Source organism: Apostichopus japonicus, chromosome 4 (assembly GCF_037975245.1).
Source record: "Apostichopus japonicus isolate 1M-3 chromosome 4, ASM3797524v1, whole genome shotgun sequence".
NCBI classification, from domain to species: domain Eukaryota; kingdom Metazoa; phylum Echinodermata; class Holothuroidea; order Aspidochirotida; family Stichopodidae; genus Apostichopus; species Apostichopus japonicus.
The window spans coordinates 20,031,435-20,054,434 of record NC_092564.1 but is presented as its reverse complement, the minus strand read 5'-3'; the positions used below and the strand labels follow the sequence as shown (position 1 = coordinate 20,054,434).

At 37.7% G+C, this 23,000-nt stretch overlaps 1 protein-coding gene across 2 annotated transcripts in view; it reads left to right on the top strand.

The window, feature by feature from the left end:
* Positions 1–7,258: 7,258 nt before the first annotated feature.
* Positions 7,259–23,000, top strand: part of LOC139966755 (GTP-binding protein 4-like) — a 35,356-nt gene continuing 19,614 nt past the window's right edge. The window contains exon 1 of one of the 2 annotated variants that reach the window (XM_071970091.1): positions 7,259–7,396. Coding sequence is in view for 1 of the 2 variants with exons in the window: in XM_071970090.1 (XP_071826191.1) it covers positions 18,647–18,694 (48 nt within the window). In the remaining variant the exon portion in view is untranslated. Of the gene's footprint in view, positions 7,397–18,535; positions 18,695–23,000 lie in introns of those variants that run through there. The other variant, XM_071970090.1, reaches the window with a different exon arrangement.

Here is a 23,000-nt window from a genome sequence, read left to right as displayed (position 1 = left end):
AGCAGGTGAAATTAAGACCCCATTTATGAGATTAAATATGACTTGAAGTGGAAAATTAAATTAAACATGTTAAACCTAATTTTTCCTTACTTTGAATGTTTTTATTAATTTTTGGAAATAGTTTACATTGATTTAAATAAGTTAATACCAACACCGGAATAATTCAGGCCTGATTTTGAAAAAGATCCGGCCAGATTTTGAAAAAGATCCGGCCGGATTTTGAAAAATATCCGGCCAGAACCGGAACCGGATAATTGCTCATTATCCGGCCGGGTAGTCCGGCCGGACCAGATATCCGGTGCATCCCTACCTATATATATATATATATATATACGGACATGAACATTACTGAAAACGCGTCAGAATGGATGACGTATGTCGCAAAATTTTGCAATCAAATCGGGATAAATGAAAGCCTGAATTCATTGTTTTTTTTTCTCTCTAAACACCATGGAAACAAGAGTATTCGATATCCGATGATTAATAGGTCTCACGTTAGACATGCAAACATACTTTTAAAAGGTTCCCAACATTCATGAGGCTATTTAACTTCAACGAAAGTGACATTAAAGACATTGAACGCGCCAGCAGGATTAAGTGAACCATTAGTTTGCAGGCTATCACTATAGCTTGTCCTTTTTTTTTCTGGGAAATTCGTTATGGTTCACTTTCGAATGACTAGATTTACTCGGTCATTTTGTCAGGCAAATGCTAAATCCAAAGACCCTGCAGGGCTCTCCATGTGACATATAGCCTCGGTTATACAATATTATATAATAGGCCTATTACATTATTCGGATATATAATAATACTTCGGGAATGTTTGCCTGATATAAGCGTGTATTTGCGTCAACTTATATACAACAGATTTAATGATATTATTTTCAATACCAAAATCTAAAGCGGGATGCATTCTTCTCACTTGATTAAAGGCCATGTTTAATGTACCAACTAGGCCAGAGGCGTCGCAAGCCAAGTGGGGGCGGCCTCCATGCATGCACGAGAACAAGTTTGCACCATTCATGTTTCTTTATACGTAACTATATTGTGAAAATGAGAATACACTTTTCTTTATCAGATTTTTTTCACGGGCCTCTCACACTTCTCACGGGACACCTACATGACCCCGACTCCAGGGGATATGTGCCCGCTCTGAATCCCCCCCCCCCTTCATGCCTGCAACAAGGAAGACAATTCAGGATTTGTTTTGAATTTCTCTCTCTTTCTATGGCGTCTCCTTGCGAGTAACACTGTGTCCAAAAATCGAACAGAAATCCTTAGTTGTTCATTAAGGTCCTTATTGGTGAATGCATGCATATGAGAGTGTCTTTGTTTGACCAATTAACAACTGCTACTGAGTTAAAACTTGGTTGTTTTGGTAAAATAATTATGAGCTTAAAGTAACTAGATAGACATATATAGCCACTGACAGGCATGAAATCGGGGAGGTGTGGGGTGTACACCCCTCCCCCTCCCTTCCTTGTCAAATTCACACACTAGTTAAAAAGTATATGTATTAGAACAACCATGCGTTAAGATCCCATATATAGAACTAATTTAATGTCTCAAATATGCCGCAAAATGTATCATTTTGACGACTGGAAGACCCCTTCCCCTTACTTCCATGCACGTACATGGGAGTTGGGCCACGGTTCCTCTATTACAAAATACTGACCGAAGTCGAAGCAAAATCCAAGACATTTTTCTAGTATTTCTTCACTAGTTCCCTTTAGTGTATTAACACATTCAGAAACATATACAGTGTAACAACTTATCCCAAACCATATGATTAAAATTGATTTGATTTACAAACTAATAATAATCGGCTATGCAATCTACAGACCGTTTTTGTTTCTGTAAAAGCCTTGATAACTATTTTGGCCTTTGCTTTCACAGAGGACAAAGTTGGAGAAATCTTGTTCAGTGTGCCCGTTCCCCTCCCCCATCCCATCCCCCCCCCCCCAAGAAGAAAAAACATTTCAAAATGTACACCCCCGTCCCTGTTTATCTCAACATCCCTACATGTTAACAATTGTTAATATATATAATACATTACTTGTTAATAGATTAAAACATTAATTGTTAATAGATTTATATATTAATTGTTAATAGATTAGTACATGAATTGTTAATAGTAATAATACAACTGATCAACTTAAGAAAAAATATACAAAAGAAAGTAAAAAAATATATACATATGCAAATGAAAGAAAATGACGGTAAAAAAACGAAAAGTTGGAAAAGAAATGGAATAATGATAAATTCCTAACAAAACTAAAAAGAATGTCATTAACCTAACGATTTAAATGATTGTTAAAGAAATGTTAAGATATTGAATGTCCTGTACTATTTTAAATATGCTAACGTTTCGTTTTACATCTCTTAATGACAATAGACAATGTTATAGTCTTGCGTATCAATATATGTTTACAAACTTGGAGGCGCAATCAAAGGGTAAAATACGCATTTCGTACGAACATCGCTTGCAGCTAAAAACATCTTGTCTCTTCCGTTGAGTTCAAGAGCATCATATTGACGTAAGGCTATAGTCAACTTGAGAACGGTATGACAGAGAAGATTGTCCAGTTGATGGTCAAGACATGATAAATTACAAAAGAAAAGAACAAGCCATTAATGTTGGTGAAGTGAGGAATTTTTTTTCCTGAGTTGTATGTGAAATTGAAAATACCTTTAAAGGCATCTTCCATCTGAGTGCGTCGAATAAATAAACACTATCTCGCATTTTTGCTCAATTAAGACCAAAGGCGATGTCAGTTTATGTAAAACATTCCTATGTCAATGCTATACGCTGTAGGGATAACTTTAATAAATCTAAGGCTGCAATGAACGAAGTATATACCCTTCCGTATTGGAAAATGACATTTTATTCTCAAAAGAATAAAACAAAAATACATATGCATATATATATATATATAAATATATATATATATATATATATATAAATATATGGCCCTCCCATAAATTGTCAGGCTCCTACCTTAATTTCGAATTTATTATTGTTATCAATTAGAACAACCTTCCGTTTAGAGCTACCAAAAAGAAACCAACGTTACAGTCTCAATATAACTCAGAATGGACCATTTGACTTCTTATGATATATTTTCTCTGAAAAGACCCCATACAAGAAAGATGGCTGCAATGGCCAACAACACCACCCCTTCCTTTGTAAAATACTGAATACCGGTAGATCTTGCCATCGTTCTTCGTCTTAATTGTTGGAACGTCTCCAATGATATGGTTGCAGAGAAGATAAAGACGACATTTGAAATCATAAACAGAATGTCCATGGCTGGTTCGTGATATTTTACACACTTAAGTTGTTTATATTCCTGGTCCATAAGTGAAGACAGTTGGGTGTTTTCCAACTTGACTATTTAATCTCCGTTGAGGAAAGTGGCATAAATAAGCTGCCATTAGCATATTTCAGCTACTAATGTTTAGAGAGGTTTATTCTTTGCATTGTGATTATTCACACACGTAAATTGCTATTTGACCGACGCTTCATGGCGCAACCAAAACAGTCTTCTGCTTTACACGATTAAGTATAGTCTTAAAGCTATCGCGTACGCGTACGCGTAATAGTCTGACCTTTGTCCTCCCCGTGCGCGCATACATACGGTGATATCAGAGCGCTCACAGCAATATCTGCAATAACAGTATGCATGTTGTATGTACATAATACCTCCTTGCATGCGTGCGTGCGTGCGCGTAGATCTAAAATCGAGTGTTTACTATACCGTCATACACAGTAGTTTTTCAATGGAAAATGTTTGTTGTCATCTTACAGGCGTCCATATCAACACGTGCATGCAGAGAAGAAGGGGACGACATTTGAAGACATATGAACAGAATGTTCATGGCTGGTTAGTGATATTTTACACTCTGTTTGAAGCTGCTTGTCTGAGCCTATTCCTAGCCTGCATGCGTCTCATGATAGTCTAGGCCCAGTGCATTGCTTTTGAATTAATATTCTCATGCATGGCGTGATTAGAGGTTAACCGTCGCGACAAATATAGAAGTATGCAGTTACATGGTAGGCTAGAAACGTGTTGAAATTAGATATATTTATTCGAATATGAGTAGAGTTTGCTAGTACAAATGTAGTTCTAATTGTGTCATAATCGAATCCCCGTTCACGCTACAGTTTTATTCTTTCTCGAGGATATCTGCTGTATCGACGCCCGATACTCATGGAGGCTAACTATACTGTTCATGTCCTGTAAAACATGTTACCGTGTTACGAACACAAAGTAGTAATTACTGATGCACGATTGTGGGACATGATGTACCAACCATTGAGTGAGAGTTCTTTAATACGCGATTCTAAAATGAAGTCGTCTCTAGTCGTTTTATGCTATAAGTATAGGCATAAGGATATACCCGAACATGGCCTTTCTTCGTCCTTGGCATGACGAATTGGAACTTATTCAAAGAGAGGTGCGAACTGGAATCAAACGGTACCGTAGCTCCTTCATTCAAACACATATAGCTAGTACAGTATAACCACCGGTGCCCCCTGTAACACATGTTCTTTCTGTTCATGTCCCACAACCGTACATTAGTAATTACTGATTTGTGTTCGTAACACAGTAACACGCGTGTTACAGGTGACAGCAGTAGTTACTGTACTAGCTATATGAGTAACGGCTGGTATCGACACTAGTCTACTTTGTCTGGTGTCAATTTGTCATTATTATCGCATCTTTCGATTTTTTTTAATGCCATGCATGGGCAAGCGAATGCACTCAATGCCAACTTTTCATGAGTCAAAAGAGTGGCACGTAGGGAAAGGAGCTAAGGGTGGGGTGACTAAACATAGTTTCCCCCTTTCGTTGTATATACAATGGTATAAAGTAACACCTGGATCGTGCAGCTATTTCAATCAGCCTTTCAATCAGATTCCCATACATGCTCTTGTCATTGTTCATGACGGTATGTACGATCTTTTGTATCGCACTGTCTTTCAAACGCCTGCCTCACGTACTATCAGCACGTAGGAAATATGAAGTAGTTCTAACAGGTGCAAAGCTGTTTCCACATTTAGTGATACTTAATAAGCTTAATAATGACAGAACAATCCCGATAAACATAGACTGCAAAGCGTGCCAGAATTGAAAAAAAAACCCAACCTGCATAGACACACATAGGTCTATATTTAAAGGCATTGAAGACTCGCCCCAAACAGCGCGTGCCGCCATCTTTAGAAAGTTAACTTTCCGTTGCTTGCAAGTGAAGTTTTTCTCTTGTTGCTACAAAATGCAGACAGTAATGAAACGTGATACCTTGTTATCCTTAGCTAGACCTGATATGTCCATCGCTGTATCGTTTGTACACTGTGCTGTGGGTATATTGACCGCAGCTGTATGTACTGACTGTATAGTGTATAATTACCGACGGTAACAAGTTGTGTGTGTATTTTCTGGGATCGATGGTGGTGTCTAACACTTCTGTTACACCTCATTCGAAACTGGGTCAGATTACCGGCATTACACGTTTCTTTTTGAGCGAGTCTTCACACCCTTTAACCGTGAACACCATAAAAGAAGAAGAATCTTCAAAACAAATGCTTCGTCGGAGAGTCGAACCCCGTCGGACGTGAGAATAATTTTAATATGCATGAAGTAAAAATTGATTACTTAGCGAGAAAAATGAATTAGAAAAGAAAAAGAAAACAAGGGACTCGAACCTAGGCATACATGATGATGAAGAAGGCAGTGCAAATAACAATTTGAAAACAAAACCAAAGTTAACAAGAGAATATAAACGCCTCATTGAGGCCATGGTCTCACTGAATGTTGAACATCAACCCAGTCTAATAGACATGCGCCCTCCTTTGCAAGACAGCTAGCCCACTTCTGGCCCGCCGAAGGACGGACTCTCAACGTACTCTCCGGGATGCTTTGCGGACTACGGGAGGAATAGAATTGTAATCCTAGGCCTGTATAAAAAATCCACCTTGGCAATGCCATTATACGGTAAACATTGCATGATCGTGCATTGCATCCGATCGACGCGTTCCACACGACCTCCAGTAAACACCGACGTGCGGTGCTACCAACCAACGAGGCCACGACTCCTGCCTGTGGGTTCTTGGGTCTAAATCATACTAACAGTGTCCAAAGAAACCGTGATTAAAATACACTACCCTCTCGTTCTGAAATTACAGAGATTATTCAAGCCTCAATCTGTTTAACATGAGCACTTCGGTAACATGTTTAAACTTAATAAAATAGTTACATTACTGAGTTACTGCGTAGAACACAAAAATTTAAACTGCTACATACATCTCTTCATTTCGTTTTGTAGTCAATTTTCCCGTCTTGTAAAACAATTTCTTATACTATTGAATAAGCTGTAATGCGATATGCACCATTTGCTATCAGCGCACAACTGAGTCTTGAAAACTTAGGCTAATTTGACGCAAACGCCTGTTCTGTTTATCCTATAAAGGCGAGACAAAGTCTCCTACTGGATCTCCTGTAATAACATCTCCACACCCAACCACCCCCGACCCCCCCCCCCCACTCACTCCTCATTTGGAAATCTGGCTTTCTTGACTATTGTCATCGTGGAAATTGCATATTTTTCTTGCTTTGTTTAACTTTTCGTCGGTTTTCTGTTTAGTTTGTGGTGATTCTCTTTCATTTGATTTTTAACTCCGAACTGTCGTTTTATTTATGTTTATTCCGATGCTTCAATTGTTTTCTTCAATGTTTGATTTATTTTTCGTTTTGTTTATATTCCTGGTTCATAAGTAAAGACAGTTAGGTGTTTTCCAACTTGAATATTTAATCCCCGTTGAGGAAAGTGGCATAAATAAGCTGCCATAAGCACATTCAGCTACTAATGTTTAGACGGGTTTATTTTTTGCATTGTGATTATTCACACACGTAAATTGCTATTTGACCGACGCGGCATGGCGCAACCAACACAGTCTTCTGCTTTACACAATTAAGCGTAGGCTTAGTATAGCTATCGCGTAATAGTCTGACCTTTGTCCTCCCCGTGCGCGCATAGATACGGTGATACAAGATCGCTCACAGTATATCTGTAATAACTGTATGAACGTTGTATGTACATAATACCTCCTTGCATGCATGCGTGCGTGCGTGCGTGCGCGTAGATCTATAATCGAGTGTTTACTATACCGTCATACACAGTGCAGTGGTTTTTCAATGGAAATGTTTGTTGTCATTTTATAGGCGTCCATAACAACACGTACTGGGCAGTTCTCTACATTGCATGCAGTGTAGTCTACACGTTGGATATATCTTGCCATCGTACTTCGTCTTAACTGTTCGAACGTCTCCAATGGTATGGTTGCAGAGAAAGAAGAGGACGACATTTGAAGACATAAACAGAATGTACGCGGTTGGTTAGTGATATTTTACACTCTGTTTGAAGCTGCTTGTCTGTCTGTGAAGTTAGCTCAGTATTCCTAGCTTGAGCCTATAGTCTAGGCCTACGCCTTGTTTTTGAATTCATTTTCTTACGCATGCCGTTGGTAGAGTTTAACCGTCGTGAAAAGTGCCAATAATATAAGATTCATGTCCGTACCTAAATTGGTCGGGCGATTTTGGAGTTTATTATTATTATTATTATAGCACAATCTTTCGTTTAATGCTACTTGTATGGACCTAAATTTATTTCTCAGAATGCACCATTTGACGCCCACACTCCTAACCCCCTAGATAGAAACCAGCTACAATGACACTAGTATAACCCCTCCCCCCCCCCCGCCCTCCTTTATAAAATCCTTCATTCGCCCCTGGAACTCCACAAAGTACAGCCCCATACCTTCATCAGTCGGGGGATATTTTGAATCCCTACTCCCCCCCCTTCCCACCTTTGAAATTATGTGCACGTCACCAATATGATATCTAAATTATTAAGTACGATGCAATCTAAATGTGTAAACCTACCCATATATGGACTGTACATTCCGGGTTTTGTGTGTGTGTGTGTGTGTGTCTATGTGCAAAGGAAGAGAGGGAGGGGCAATCGAGAGGAGGATGTCGGAAATGGTATTTATATTTGTCCTTATTTATACCTTACAGTTTCTTTCCTCCCAAAGGTTTTATATACAAAAGTGGAAGATGAGTGCTCAAAATACTATCGATTTAGGAGATTGCACTGTAATCTCTCGGGCATGGTTCAGTTAACGTCCTTTGTTTAAATCATCCTAAGTGACAGAGTGGTCTTTGAAGATGAGTACAATCTCAAAGATAAAGTTCTTTCGACAACTTTAAACCCTTCAAACTTAGATATGACCATAGAAATATAAAAAAATAGTCTTTTACCAAATGACGTAAACTTGCTATAACCTACTTACGTTAATGGGGTGAATATATTATTCTGCCACTATAACCTCACAAAAATCAGGAAGAAAAATTATCATGGGTATATACAACATGTACTGAAAAACGATTCTTTTAACAATGAAGTGCTATGGGTGATAGATGATAACAAAATCAATGAAATAGAATTTAATTTAAGTGCTGAAATCACATACCGTGAGGTACCCAGGGGAGTCCGCATAGCGTAGAATGGCAGTAAACCAACGCGCGTAGGTGTTATATATACCCGGATTAGAATGTTCTTTAAGTGTAAATATATAACGTGCTCTTGCTTCTGATCATTCACTGACTTTTAAATGTTTTCATAGAATTATTTTCGTCTGCATGGATCGCCAAACATGTAAACCTTTGGAATTAGGTTTCCTGACGGAAGAAGTAAACTGTTTCAAGCTCATGTGATTTTTTTTGTACGTTTCGTATTGTGTATAACTATTCTTTCATATAGAAAACTCACTGAATATAGTAAAGCTATGTGGAAAACATATGCACTACAACTTTCGTTCACAATATATGAAGAAAACGGACTGCCTTTTAGATAAGCAAAAAATTGACTGTATTTAAACTATAGCTGCAAGTGAAACGAGAAAGAAAACATTCCGCAGTGTCAAAAGCAAAACCATTTTTCCAAACAAATAAATGAGTTCATTGATATGGAAATGCAGCCGGTAATATATATAATTAGATCTTGATATAGATTTATAGATGGCGCTTTGCAATATCTGTGACCTTTTAGTCTGCCTTTAAGCGTTTTAATATTACAGTATCGATGTAATTTGTCCACCGTGAACTGCTGAGATCACGTAAAGAGTATATATTGTGCGTATACGGTCGAACAAAATGGTCGTCGATATAGTTCTATTATTTATACCGATCACATAATAAATTTCAACAACATCAAACATCCCACCTCCCCCAAGTCACAACCTGAACTTTTTTGTGTTTTTTCTGTTTTGCAAAGTTTTTTTTTAGGTTTCATAGAAAACGGAAAATATATATAGGTGAGTTAATGAAGTTTAGTAGCTTTATTTAAAGCAAAATGAACAATCAATATATTCCTTAGTTATTTAAACAAAAATTGTTGAAGAATTATTTCTAATTTTCTTTGAATTACAAAGATGCTTCCAACACCTATAATGTGTTGCAATTCTCATACCATACTTACAGAAAACGCCTAAAACGCATACGTTATTTAACCAATCCTATATACAATTTATCTGAAATTTATACCAAATTTCTAATTAAAACTTATGCGCTACATGTAGTTTCTATATAACATCTTGTAATAAAATAAAATCAATCTGATAATCTACAACGAAATCTCGACATCTCACTATGAAATTTATTATTTATTCACGCAAGTGTTTTATATGAATTTACTTTGTAATTCCAACCACGGCCACTATTTTATGCATGAGGTGAGTCACGTACAAATAAACTTCTGTCAATGAAGCATGTCGCCAAGGGTTTGTAAACAACGCAGTCAAAATATTCGAAATTTCTGCAATATTGTCGTAAAGCTATACTATACATTCTCGTTGATTTTGGGTATAGAATAATTACCTCATGGTATATTATTCCCCTGCAGAATTAAAAGGAAATTCCGGGTGAAAATGTATTTTTGTCGTAGGAAGAGCTGCTGAGGAATGTATTCTGAGCATCCTTCGGAAGCTCGCATGCAATTCGTATACGTATACGTTAAGTTAGGTATTGCATGCAAATTTCACCACGATAATTAGATGATTAGTTAGATAATGATGTTCTTTCGTTAGTCAACATTTAATTTTCTCTGGAAGTATTTTAATGGAAGACAGTACAGCCGAAAACATCATATGTGGTGTAAGTCCACTAAAATCGGACAAAGACTAAGCAATTAAAGGCAGTAATTGCAAAGGTAAATTTCAATGTCTGTGGAACACAAAGTTATCAGTATAGGACTAAATTGTGTATAATTTGATAAGAATGAGCGGTCATATATGTTTTTATCAATATATAAATGTGTTAGTTATATCAACGAGGAGGGGATCCAAGGGGGGGGGGGGCGTAGTGGGGCATTATTTGGCAACGGATCAGTTATTAGATGCCTCGGCCCTTGGGAGGATAGCTTCATGCTCGGACCAAGCGGCGCACCAGATCCCCCCCCCCCCCCCCCGAGTTGACCGTGACCTGATCAGCGGAGTCATTGACGAAAAAATGGAATCCAACATTACTATGAAACGTTAAAGGATAACTTTAGCCTGCACAAACTCATTGACTTTGAATTTGTTTTTTTAGATCGTTACCAAGCAATGCTATTTGTCCATGTTGTATATTAAACAATGCCCATTTCAAAATCTAAGGATCATCAATCAAAATGGCTGGACCACTTAGTCTAAGGCAAAGACCAATAGGTCAGTTCCTCGGATGCAACGCAAAACTCAATAGGAACACGCAAGACTCTTAATGGTCACAAATAGCATGTTTACAACACACTTCAGATTTGTCAAGGATTTTCAATAACAATTTATACGCATATAATCTTCCTCCTCGTTGGTTGTTTCTATGCCGTATATATAGCCAAGCCTCCGCACAGATGGACCCTTGCCCCTCTGTACGGGCTAATGTGTCCCCTTCCTCCAGTCTATGCTACCATCATGTACAAAACCTCCACAAGTTAAAGGACATAAGTATTGTCCCTTTCCTGATATTGTTGGTGCCACTCCAACTCATAAATCCTGGCCACGCGGGCCTCGTTGTTTCGTTCCTGCTCTCGGTCCTGTAAGTCCGTACAGTGCGCGCATTGCCTTTTTAGCTCAGCCGAAAGCTTTCAGTTGAGTTATAGCGATCGTCCGATTCTGTCACTGTTTGCTACCGTGTTTGATTGACTGCCCTTTCGTCATTGTTTCATTCAATTTGACTATTATATATTTTATATATTTGAAGGTTATTTCAGGTCACGAGAGGTCATTTACTGAAAAACTCTACCTCTCCTATAGAGCGTTTGTCCAAACTTGCTAAAATGTTGTGGATAAACGTTTGAATGGTGGTGAACTCAAGTTGTTAAGGACAAATATTTTAGTCGTCATGTGAGGGCCCAAAGCATGGCCTTCTCTAGAGTTTTCAGTTATGATGAAATGTAAGCCACAGATCATTTGAAATGATCTTGAAATTTGTTTCTCAACTTTTTAGTATTCATGATTAGTATGCGTTTTGATGTGAGTAGCAAAATTTCTTCCATCTTAATTTTCCCGTCATTTTGGGAAATTATTCCATACGTGGGAGTCTTGATCAAGTCAAATATTTACTTGTTATTCAGGCTTCCTATCTTGTTCGATGTCAATCTCTGGAAAAGGACTACTTGGCAAATTTGTAATTCGAAATTTCCACAGTTTATGTGTGGAATATGACATGTGAGAATGACCTATATATTTCTGCTCTGTAACGTTGCTGTGTGGTACGTCGATTGTAAAAAAAAAAGTTGCAGGTCGTTCTATTATTGTATGGGTACAATTTTCGTGAGCAATTTTGGGTCAGCACAATTCAAACGTGATATCCACAACATTTTAGCAGATTTACCAGAGGAATACATTTTGTACGTTTTCGTTTCATCATTGCATGAACGAAAAGTGCGAGGTGCAAGTACTGTTGGTTCTTGTTTTTTTATATTTTAAATGGGGCATAGTTTATCCCCAGTAATAAGTACAACGATCTATTGCATGAAATAAGTTCGTGACAGTGTTTCCACTTTGAAGGAATACAACTTTCTAAGACTATAACAAACAATGCTTGCTAAGAAGGAGTATAAGGCAAGGAAGAAAGGAGATAAGAGGAAAGGAAATGACACCCTTATCCCGCCTATTTCTCATTTATTTTTACCCCCCCCCCCCCCCAAATGGATAAACTGCTCAGAAATATTGCTAATCAAAAACAAATTTCTCCAATAGAAGCTTAGCTGAGCTTTTGCAGCGTTGCTGCTCTTGTTTCTTAATGGGGGCTAAACTATCCACGTGTAAAGGTCACCGTGGTGAGAGGATGCACCGATTATTCTCATCAGCAGTCTTCAAAGACTGTCCTCCGACCCAATCAAGCTGTAAACACGCCACGACAATTTTTTTTCTTTTGTATTAAATGCATGTTAATTATTTTCCGTATTTTTACCGTGGCACCTTGAAGTGTCAAATTTTCTGTCATGCCAATAGTGGGAGTATTGGATCTTATACACAAAGAACTATATCAACTTGAACCTTATTTAGTATAAACGGATGCTAACTCACTCTACTTGGAGATTTTTCGGAGGGGGAAGGGAGGGGGGGGGGAGGGAGGGGGAGGGAAGACCGATAGAAAACGATTATTGTTCCCTCTCTTGGATAATCTTAAGCTGTTCTGCTTTAGTTGAATAATTGACGAAGTCAAAAAAGCAAAGCATATATACAAAAAACAAAGGGCAAAACTATAAAAACGGAAGAACCAAGCGGAGGGAATATTTTATAAGAGGAGCAAACCTGAAATGGCCCTTGCGGGTGCGTGGTTGTTACATAACTGAAGATGTGGACCTTTAATGATGAACATGCACCGTCCTGGGGATGGAAGGGGTGGAGGTCTAATTTGGTATACTTAAGGGGCCTTGAGATGCAACACGATGTTATATTTTGGAACCATGTCAATTTGTTTCGTATAGCATTCGACGCGGTTAGTAACAACGTCTTCCGCAGAACGAAAGGAAAATGCCCAGGAAAATGCAAATCTTTGACAATGGAAAACGGGTACGTGCGCACCCGTCACACCCTCGCTCTTTCTGCGTGGACCTACAGCTGGATGAAGAAAGCTATAGTTCTATGTGACAAGCGATAATATAGATAAGCGATTTACAATAGACGGCACCTTTGTTTCTTAGAAAACCACGTTCAAATATATCGTATTGTCTTCCCCCTCCCCCCCCACCCCTCCTCCTCACCACGTCTACCCTGGAGATCTTTCTATAACCCAAACATTGACCTTCCCTAATCCAATTTACAAACAAAATTGATGAATCTATATAGTTTGTTTTATTATTATTATTTTCTATTAATAGTCTACAAAAACACTAACACGTCTCAATGAATACGGTACCGAAGTAAAAAACATCAAACAATGCGCTGTATAGTAATTAACGCCTGTTTGACGATTGTCATGGCAGAAGTTTACAAGAACTGAATTCCTTGCTGTAGGGCTTAAAATGATAAAAAAAATAAAAAAAAATAAAAAAGTAAAACAAAAAGAAAAAGAAAAAAAACGCGCGCCGGTAGAGATCATAAGAATAAAGAGTTAAAGGGTTGTCTTAAGATGTGTTTAGGAGTCTGATGCGTACATGATGATTTAATGGTGGCGATAGAAGCTCGAATAACTTTAAATGTACTTCAATTGAATTTTTGCCTTCGCTCTGGAGCTCTCATGTGTGAAGTCATTTTTAATCGATTTCGCTGCTCCATGCACGTTCAACTTTGGTTCCAATTTCTTTTTTTTTAATTTTTTTTTAATTTACAAGTCAATTAGGATATGGCGTATGACATCATTTCTTCTTCTCCCCATTACATGTCAATTTTATTGTTGATGAGGGTGAAAAGCTAATGAAGACCAATTATGACCCAAGTAGTTGGCCACTGAGGTAATATAAAAGATAAAGTGAGAGAGAGAGAGCAAAAGATATACCAAAATTGAAACTCAGTAATTTAGGATTTTGGTGCCCTGGGAGACTGTCAAAATGTTCCCTGGGAGGCTGTCAAGATGTTCTATAGAGTCGTCCGGATCCCAGGGGCTCTCTACTTCGGCGTTTAGTTCTCTCTGGAGGTGGCTTATATAATAACCAAATTAATATTTAACGTTGTCTATATATAACAAAATAATGCATTGTATACACAGGACTGTGCCAAAGTTATATCATTATCATTTAAGTAGAACTATCTTGGTAAATTGCGTAATTTTCCTGATAATAATAATAACAACAATAACAATAACAATGATAATGATACTAATAATAATAATGATCATAATCGTACAATCTTGTTTTGAAAATCGAGAATATCGTTTATGTGTGGAACATATTGAGAATCATATATAGACCAGATATTCGGTGTACTGTTCCTATATACATTCCACACAATTAACCTGATTTAAACAGGTCCTAAGAAGGTGTATTTCGTTTTCTGTTGTTTTAATCTTCAAATAAATAAATAAATGGATGAACAAGGGAAAATTGACCAGAGAAATTTTAAACATATTTAGAAATAGCAAAGATATATTTTATTACGATAAACCGGGATTCGTACTGCGGCACGAGTGATCTCCATGAACAGAGCCTTAAATTGGTGGAGATCCCTACTGTAACCGTTTCTTTGCTGGGTGTGACGGTGAGGAGTAGGGGTGGGGGGGGGGGATTGTCAGTCAGAAACCATAGTAACCGGGGATCACCTGCACGGCAATTTCATTACATGTAACCCTGAAAGCGCCAGGGAAGGGATTTCTAGAGAAATTCGCCTTTATGTACATACATATATAGTAACTGAACATGGGGAAACTTACTGAAATCGTAAACAAACTAGAAAATAGCAAATAATTATCTTGAGGTTGTTAATTTTGGTAACTTTAGTTGTTGTCTTTGGTGTCGTCGTCCATGCTGTCCATTGTATACGAGTATATTCTGAAAATCTGAGAAACAAACCAAATGTTAATAATTAGATTTAATTTACTTATCGGTGTATTTTAATTTTACACGAGAGGATACTTGTGGTGGGGAGGGGAGGGGGGGGGGGGGTAAATTCCTTGTCGACTGCATGGACGGTATTTGAAAGGTAATGTCCATCGAAATCAAAAAGAAGTACTTGCAATACACCCTTCCTTTTTTCAATGCTTCACTATACAGTATTCTGTTTCTCCACTATACTAATAGTTTGTAACACATATATTGATACCAATGTTGATTAAATTTTCATGTACTGTCTCAACGGCTAAATATAAGTGTTCATTATCACTCGGTTATTATTTTTCATGTACAAATTTCTGCAAAAAATCCTTTGTTTTTAATATTTAATTTTCGCTTCAGTTGACAGTGCAGTGTGCTGCACAGGAAGCATGTCATTGCTGTTTTTGTTTGTCCAGTTCGCTTCGTGTTTGGGCAATTATTGTCTGGTCAATAATTCATCTCAGCTCCTAGCTACTACGTTCGTCAGTGAGATAAACGTTCAAAGTCTATTTTTTTTTTACCCTTAAAGATAATCGGCTGATCCATCAGAAATTCCGATAGATAATGAAGATTATCATTCAATCGTTTTACTTGTACCTTATTATCACATTTAGGCAGTTAAATATTATGGTGTATATTCCCGACAGAAAATGCGGTTTTCCATGAACAGAAGAATACATATCCTTCGCTTCAAGTTCGGCCTTTTGGCTAAGATCATGTGTAGTATATGTAAGGGGAATCGTGATACACACCTGACGATGATCACACAGTCACAGTCTCGATGCAAGGGGACTGGGGTTGAGAGCGGACCAGTCGTTCGGTTGTTTGGTTTTTCGTGCCCAGGTTCTTTCCTGGGCGACTTTTCTTAAAAAGTATATCCTTCGCATACAGTATATCATTCACAAACAAGACCGTTTCCTATGGATATATATGCTAGCGGCGATGCATTCGGGAGATCAATTTACGCATTCATCCATATCTTGGCTACATGCATATATCCATAGGAAGGTTTTTTTTTCTCTTATGAAGGATAACTGAAGAGGGAAATTCTTTAATTTCTTTAAGGTAATGCATTTTCTGTCGGAAATGCTCATACAAAAAAACTATAGTGTTATATAACTATGTCAAAAAGGTGTGCAGTTATTGTATAAAAGCTTTCAACTCGTGGGTCATTAAGTCAATGTTCTGCTATATTAACGGAATTGGTATACAGGGAGTCGATACTTAAAATTTAACATGATTTGCCCGGTATCCTGGTGAACAACGATGTATCAGCCATTTTGTTTGGGGGGGGGGGGGGGCGTTCTATTTGTTGTTGTTTTATGTCCTCCGGCTACTGAACTCAGAGACCACAATATTTAATTTGATGCCACAGCGTGTAACACAGGTTTAACGCGATCGGTACTTACATAAATTTTTGTTTGAAGAAATACTTCGGAGCAAAAATCAACTCAAGAAGGCCTCATAATCCTCCAACTTGAAGAATTCCACAGTATACCGTCCACTACCAGAGCCTATAGAACCCTTTTTTTTTAGTTTAAGACACTCAAGATATACGACTATGCCAATTCATTACTGATTGAAATTTTTTGGAATTTTTATATTTTTTAGCTCAGCATGGGGAGTCATGTATTTCGCTCCAAGCATTACCCGTTGTCTTGGCTAGTTCTAGTATAGCCTAAGCTACCTGCGTTATTCATTGGGACTACTATAGATAAGGGTTATGACTTTCAAGTTTGGACACTGGATTCCGTCTTTGTCCAGTTGCCGCGAGAATATAGGGATATGGTTAGGTCTGTCGCTCGGCAGCAGGACAACTAAGAAGGTCACTTTTCTGTATTCGTCCGGTTATACAGGGTGAATAACATGGTGCGTTTGGCTTATTCGACCGGCAGCTGGCGGAATATAGCCTACGTATACGATAATCGTTATTCATCCGGTAGGCTGGTGAATGGCCATGTTGCATTTCTGTATTCGCCCAGCCGCCAGACGATGAGGACGCTATTCCTATGTATGCCATCGGCTTCACAGTAAATTGGAGATTTGAGTTTGTATAGATATTTTTATCAATCTGAGGATTTTGCTGCCAGTAAACTTTACAAGATGACTGATATTGACATAATTAAACTTGATAAGCTGTAGCCATTTCAAAAACACTGCTAACATGCAGACGACTTTGCATATCTATACCACATGCCATTTGTGAGAAATTTTACTGTAAATGTAATGAGGACCATCAATTTAAGTGGCTGGACTACTTAGTCTAACACACAGACCACGGGTCGGTTAGTCCAGACGCAGTATAAAACTCAGTACAAAAACGTAAGATTTCTGTCGTCTCAAATAACATGATTACAAATGACAAAGTTGACAACGACAGATGATGATGAATGTCTTCCCAAAAGTACTCTTTTTCATACGAAGTTATTAGAAATTATAAAACAATTAACATCATTTACATCCTTTGACCTGCGGGCTGAGCAGTTGACGTCATCATCAATTAAACATTAAAGGAGCAATTCCAGAGATTAATCATATTTTAAATACTGAAATATCTTGCAAACAAGAGCAGCCATATTACCACAGAAAGATACTAAGTATTAATTGTCCCCCCCCCCCCCTTTTTTTTCTTTGACTAAAATTCTGCCTAAAGTCATGTTTTAATGGGAAAGTAACTGTGCTTATTTAGGCGGCATTCAATGCTACAAATATGTTAGAAAACTAATGAATGGTCATTTACTGTCTAAATGGAAACTTCTCAATATCTGACAGTAATTTGGAATGTGAGATGAGAACACCTAGAAGGCACTCTTGAAAATTTATTGCAAGGTTTTGTATACCTCAGAAATCCAAATATCTTGCCCAAATATAGAATTCAACTGTATAGAAATTCGTTCATATACCGTGCAGCAATTATAATGTTTAATACAATTTGATAGTTTAGAACCTTTATTATAGTTTCAGTAATGACTGTTTCATCATTTTATGTTTAAACCATTTAACAATCTTATTTCTTTCACTTACCATTTACCATATCATTTGTTTAATCTTAACAAGAACTGTTTTTTGATGTACGCCTATTTATAAATATTTTATATTTACACTGGTTTAAAATAAATCGAATAAATCGAAATCGAAATCGAATACTTTACTTGGTTTTGTATACTTTAACTGGAGGCAATGTTGATGCATATTGACTGCATATTGGAATTATAGCTTTTAAGGTAAATTTTAAGTTTATCTCAGTTTCATACCATTCACTCTTTTTTATACAGGTTATGTCTTCTCATTTCCTCGCTAGGTATCAGGTGGTTCTGTGAACAAAGATGCACATCTGGATTCGTTGTCTTCATGTCTCACAAATATCATAATTAAAATAATCATTTTAACTTGCAGTGGAAAAGGAAGCGTTGTACTCGTTCGCTAACTTCAGTCTCTGATTACGCAATCGAGGACATGTGCTAGCTAAATTCAGTGGTTTTTACGTACGTACGCATATGTGAACACGGGGAACGACCACGTCTCTGGTCTGTCAACAATTTTTATTCTGACATTTTCTCCGCATTTGTACGCAATGGCTACTTATAACTTCAAGAAAATAATTGTTGTTCCGTCGGCGAAGGTAATAATTGTTATTTTTTAGTTTTTAATTAAGAAATGAAAAATAAAAGGCTTAGGATATGCCAACGTTTGACATACTAGCCTAGGCTAGTATTATTAAGTAGTAGCCTATGATATGTTTAAAGCAAGCCTAACGTTATGCTAGGGCTAATCTCTTAAGCTGCTCTTAGTGTTTCAGGTTTACACTAGTTACACCAGGCTATTTGCCAACTGCAGCTCTGTCAAATTCCGCGAGTCGATAAAAGCATCCACAAAGGTATACAGGGAATGCTGGTAGTAGCCTACGTAAATTAGGCCCAAAAATAGGTCAGACGTTCACAAAAAAGTTAAAATTATTGACTTTTTGGTGCAGTATTAGTTACTATTATTAGGCTTAGGTTAGCAGAACTAGGCCTAGGTGTGGTTATTTACCCGATCATTGGTTCAATATGGGGGCTTATTTTCCTGATTATAGGTTAAATATGCCCGATGTAACCCTTATTTATCCGACCGTCAGAAGACAGCGAACAATGTACCACGCCTGGATCCAGGAGGTATGGTGTACAGTACATAGCATACGCAGCATTGTTACGAACACAGGATACTGCATCTGGTATGCAATATTTTAGCCCAATTATTCCATAATGGCATAAGGACAGAAAAGACTACCCCACCACACACATAGGTGTTAACAAAGAGGGTAGTTTAAGTCAGCCTAGTGTCTGGGAAGGGAAAGGATTCCAAACCATGCAAAGAAAACACATCTTCATTCCAAAACAAGTCACTTTAATGTTTGGGCTTGCCAAATGTATTTTCTTTTTCTGTAACGAATATGAACAATTATAATAATTTGGGAGATGAGGGATAACCAAAAATGACCCGGAGAGAGGACATGTTTTGGTGAGGAATGATGTCAATCCTTACTTTTCATAACTTTAAAGTGAAATAGGCCTATCTTGCACAAAAAAAAACAAAAAAACATTGTTAACCAAATGTTCATTTAGCTACTATTAAATCATCAGCATTGATATGAAGGCAGGATTCAGCATCCCAGATGCAAGATGTTAGCATAACCCGCATACAGGAACACGGGGAAATACCACGTCTCTGGCCAGTCAACAATTTTTATTCTGACATTTTTCATTCACTGTAAACTGTTACTTGCCCCTTGACTATTTTCTATGCACCCTCCACATTCTCTTTAATTTAAATATGAATTATGAAGCACTTTATCCCTTGTGTTACTGATTTGTGTGTTTCATTGAGTACACTCGGAACCCAAGACGCGACAGTCGTACCTCTTTTTTGGGTGTGTGTCTTCTGCATTATAACAAATAAGAATATGACGTTCATCCGCGTGAGAGCTAAACTCATTTGTATTACAAAAAAAATTAAAAAACATACTATGCAGCATTGTTACGAACGCAGGATTCTGCGTCCGGGACGCAATGTTTTGGCCAGGGACGCAAAATCTTCAAGTTGCTTGCGTCCCGCGGACGCAAACTTTTTTTTAGAGTAACAAACCCCAAGTATACACACTCACAACTAGGTCAACGGAAAACATAACAAAACCGTCAAAACATATTTTGGAACGAATATTATATCTTTTCAAAAGACCACAACTTCTTCTTACAAGAAGCAAAATTTCTCCTACTCCAACAGATCATTGAATTTGTTTGTAAATAAATATATCATAACAATCAACCGCAAGGTACAGGGTTAACAACACTCCATTACGGAGATTTTCATGCTAAAAATAGACAATGATGCTTTTCCAAAATTCCCGTGATTTGATTGGTTATAAGTCCCCATCCATTGTCTGTGAAAATTCTTGCACCTGTAGTGCTCAGTGAACACGGAGTATGTTGTTTAACAACAATTACTTGCAACCTACTTTCCCCTGTGTAGAGATAGTGAAGCTTTTTGCGGTATAGGCTATCATTTGTGTGCACTCCAATATCATAACATTAGGCCTTGTCACATACAGTACGTATACCTTTTGACAACGAAGAGGCTTCGTAATATTTGAATCATTGTTTTGATCAGAAAATGTTAATGAGTGGAGACAATCTATGAATTTTGTGGGAAGCTAACATCTCTGATCCTGAACAGGATATTTCAGCTCACAGTATGTTTCTTCTCTCTGTATTAATAGTTGCTAATGTAAAATGTGCATTCTTACCATCAGTAGTTTCTGTTGCAAAAAAATTTTGTGGTCCAATTAACTACGTGCTTCAGTAAATGTTATTTTGGCGCAACATTCGTGTGTAAACTACTGTACTTTAGAACATTGAACTGATTTTTTTTTAATCTACATTGCGTAAAAAACTATTTACATAGACCTACTGTAATTTTCGTATAGATTATTGCTTGCAAAGAGCCAGGATAAATGTTGGATCAGATTTTAAGGATTTGCGCATGTGTAGTTGAAAATGAAGCTCGAACAGGCATGTACATGCAGTAGTACAGTGAACTGGAATTTAGCGAGAGATATGCACACTGTAGGTACTGGGATTTTTGAAGAGTTGTTTGTTGGAATCGCTGCAAGGTCAAAGCACGATCTACTACGGAGTTGGCGAGTAGGGAAGTAGAAGGACGGATGAAGGGGGGGGGGACTGGGGGTAAAAATGGGTTGAAACGGCATGGTGGTCGAAAGGAGGGGCGCCCCCGGTCGCCCCTGAAAAATAGCGAAGTTAAGGCACTGAGCATTTCTGCCCTTTATTGTGTACAGTATAACATTCACAAAGTATAGGCTGTGATATTACACTAGTATTAGTAACAGTAGGTCATACAATAAACGTAATTGGTTTTCGATTGGGACGCAAGCTTTTTTCTACGGGACGCAAACTTTTTCGGGGGCTTGCGTCCCTGGGACGCAAACTTCTTTTCACTAATAACATTACTGCTATGAAAGTTTCGTTACCAAAAAAATAAAAAAATTAATAAATAAAAATAAAAATAATAAAAAACTGGTAGAGATGTTAACAATAGTACGCGTGAACAAAAAATGTTCAATTCATGACAAGAAACATCAGAATTTTTCAGAAAAACACTTACAAAAAGGTAAAAAAAAGGTACAGTACCGCTCACGTATAACTCCGCGTAGACGTATACTCTACGTTTATCTACGCGATTATACGATGTTATACGTTTCTGTACGCAACTTTCTACGCGGTGTCTACGAGGTGTCTACGCCGTGTTCTATGCGGCTTAAGGCTTCTCTCTACTGCCCCTGAATAGGGATTATACGCGTGTAAAGACGTACAATCTCGTATAATCTGTAAACGTAGGGTGTTCGCAGCTTTACATAGCAGAGCTTCTATGGGTTAGAATAACTGTGATGAAGAAAAGAGTCGGTAAACTCAGTATCGCACCAAGCCCAATTAATGTCTTTCCAAAATATTCAACCACAGAGTTAGCATATACTTAAGCAGATAAGAATAAGAGTAACAAAGAAAACAGCGCTACTAGGAGCACATATGATGGATACAATCAGTGCAAAAACTTTAGCAAGGAAACTATATTAATTACGACAATGTGCCCCAGCCTGTCACTACAGTATTTATACGAGTTCCTCCCGTTAGGCATTAAATTGAATGTAGGTTACAATCTATGAGAACTAGGTAGGCCTTGGCCGATCCTACCTCTTAGCCTACATCGAAAGATACGCCGTATACACCTCGCAAGAAAACCACAATAACCTTAAATGAAAAACCAATATTTTGCACTTGAAGATCTGACTTCCCCCAAAATGCAATGATAAGGTTTAGACCCAGTACTTCTTAATACATTGAGATTCCAGTTACTAGTCAAAAATATTTTCTGAAGAAAAAACCTTACGATATTTTTCACAAATATTGATGCTTAGATAAGTGCTTCCTCACAATCAACGAGCCGCCCCGAAATTCGCTCCGCTTACGTAAAACTTGTATATATAACACGTGGAAAAACCGGAGTTTTTTCACACATAATTCCCATTGACATTGGTCACGGAACATAAGTAGGTCATCGCTTGCCCAAGTTCATCGCACCATGGGAACAACACAACACATTGAACATGGTGGTACATTTTCCCGCTATCTGGACGCCGAGTGTAAATTTTGGTGTAATATGCAAATTATTAATGGTAGTGTGCTGCGCGGTTAAAACTTAACCTATTGCGACACACAAATTTTGGGAAGGCTGTTGTAAGTAACTTTTGTATCAAATGTAAAGTACTGTAAGGTACTATAACAAAGAAGGTTTTCTTCAAGTGGTAAGGAAAAGGGGTGTTTCGGTGAACTCAATCTCTTTGTATAGTATTTGGATACTTAAAATGACCATTTACA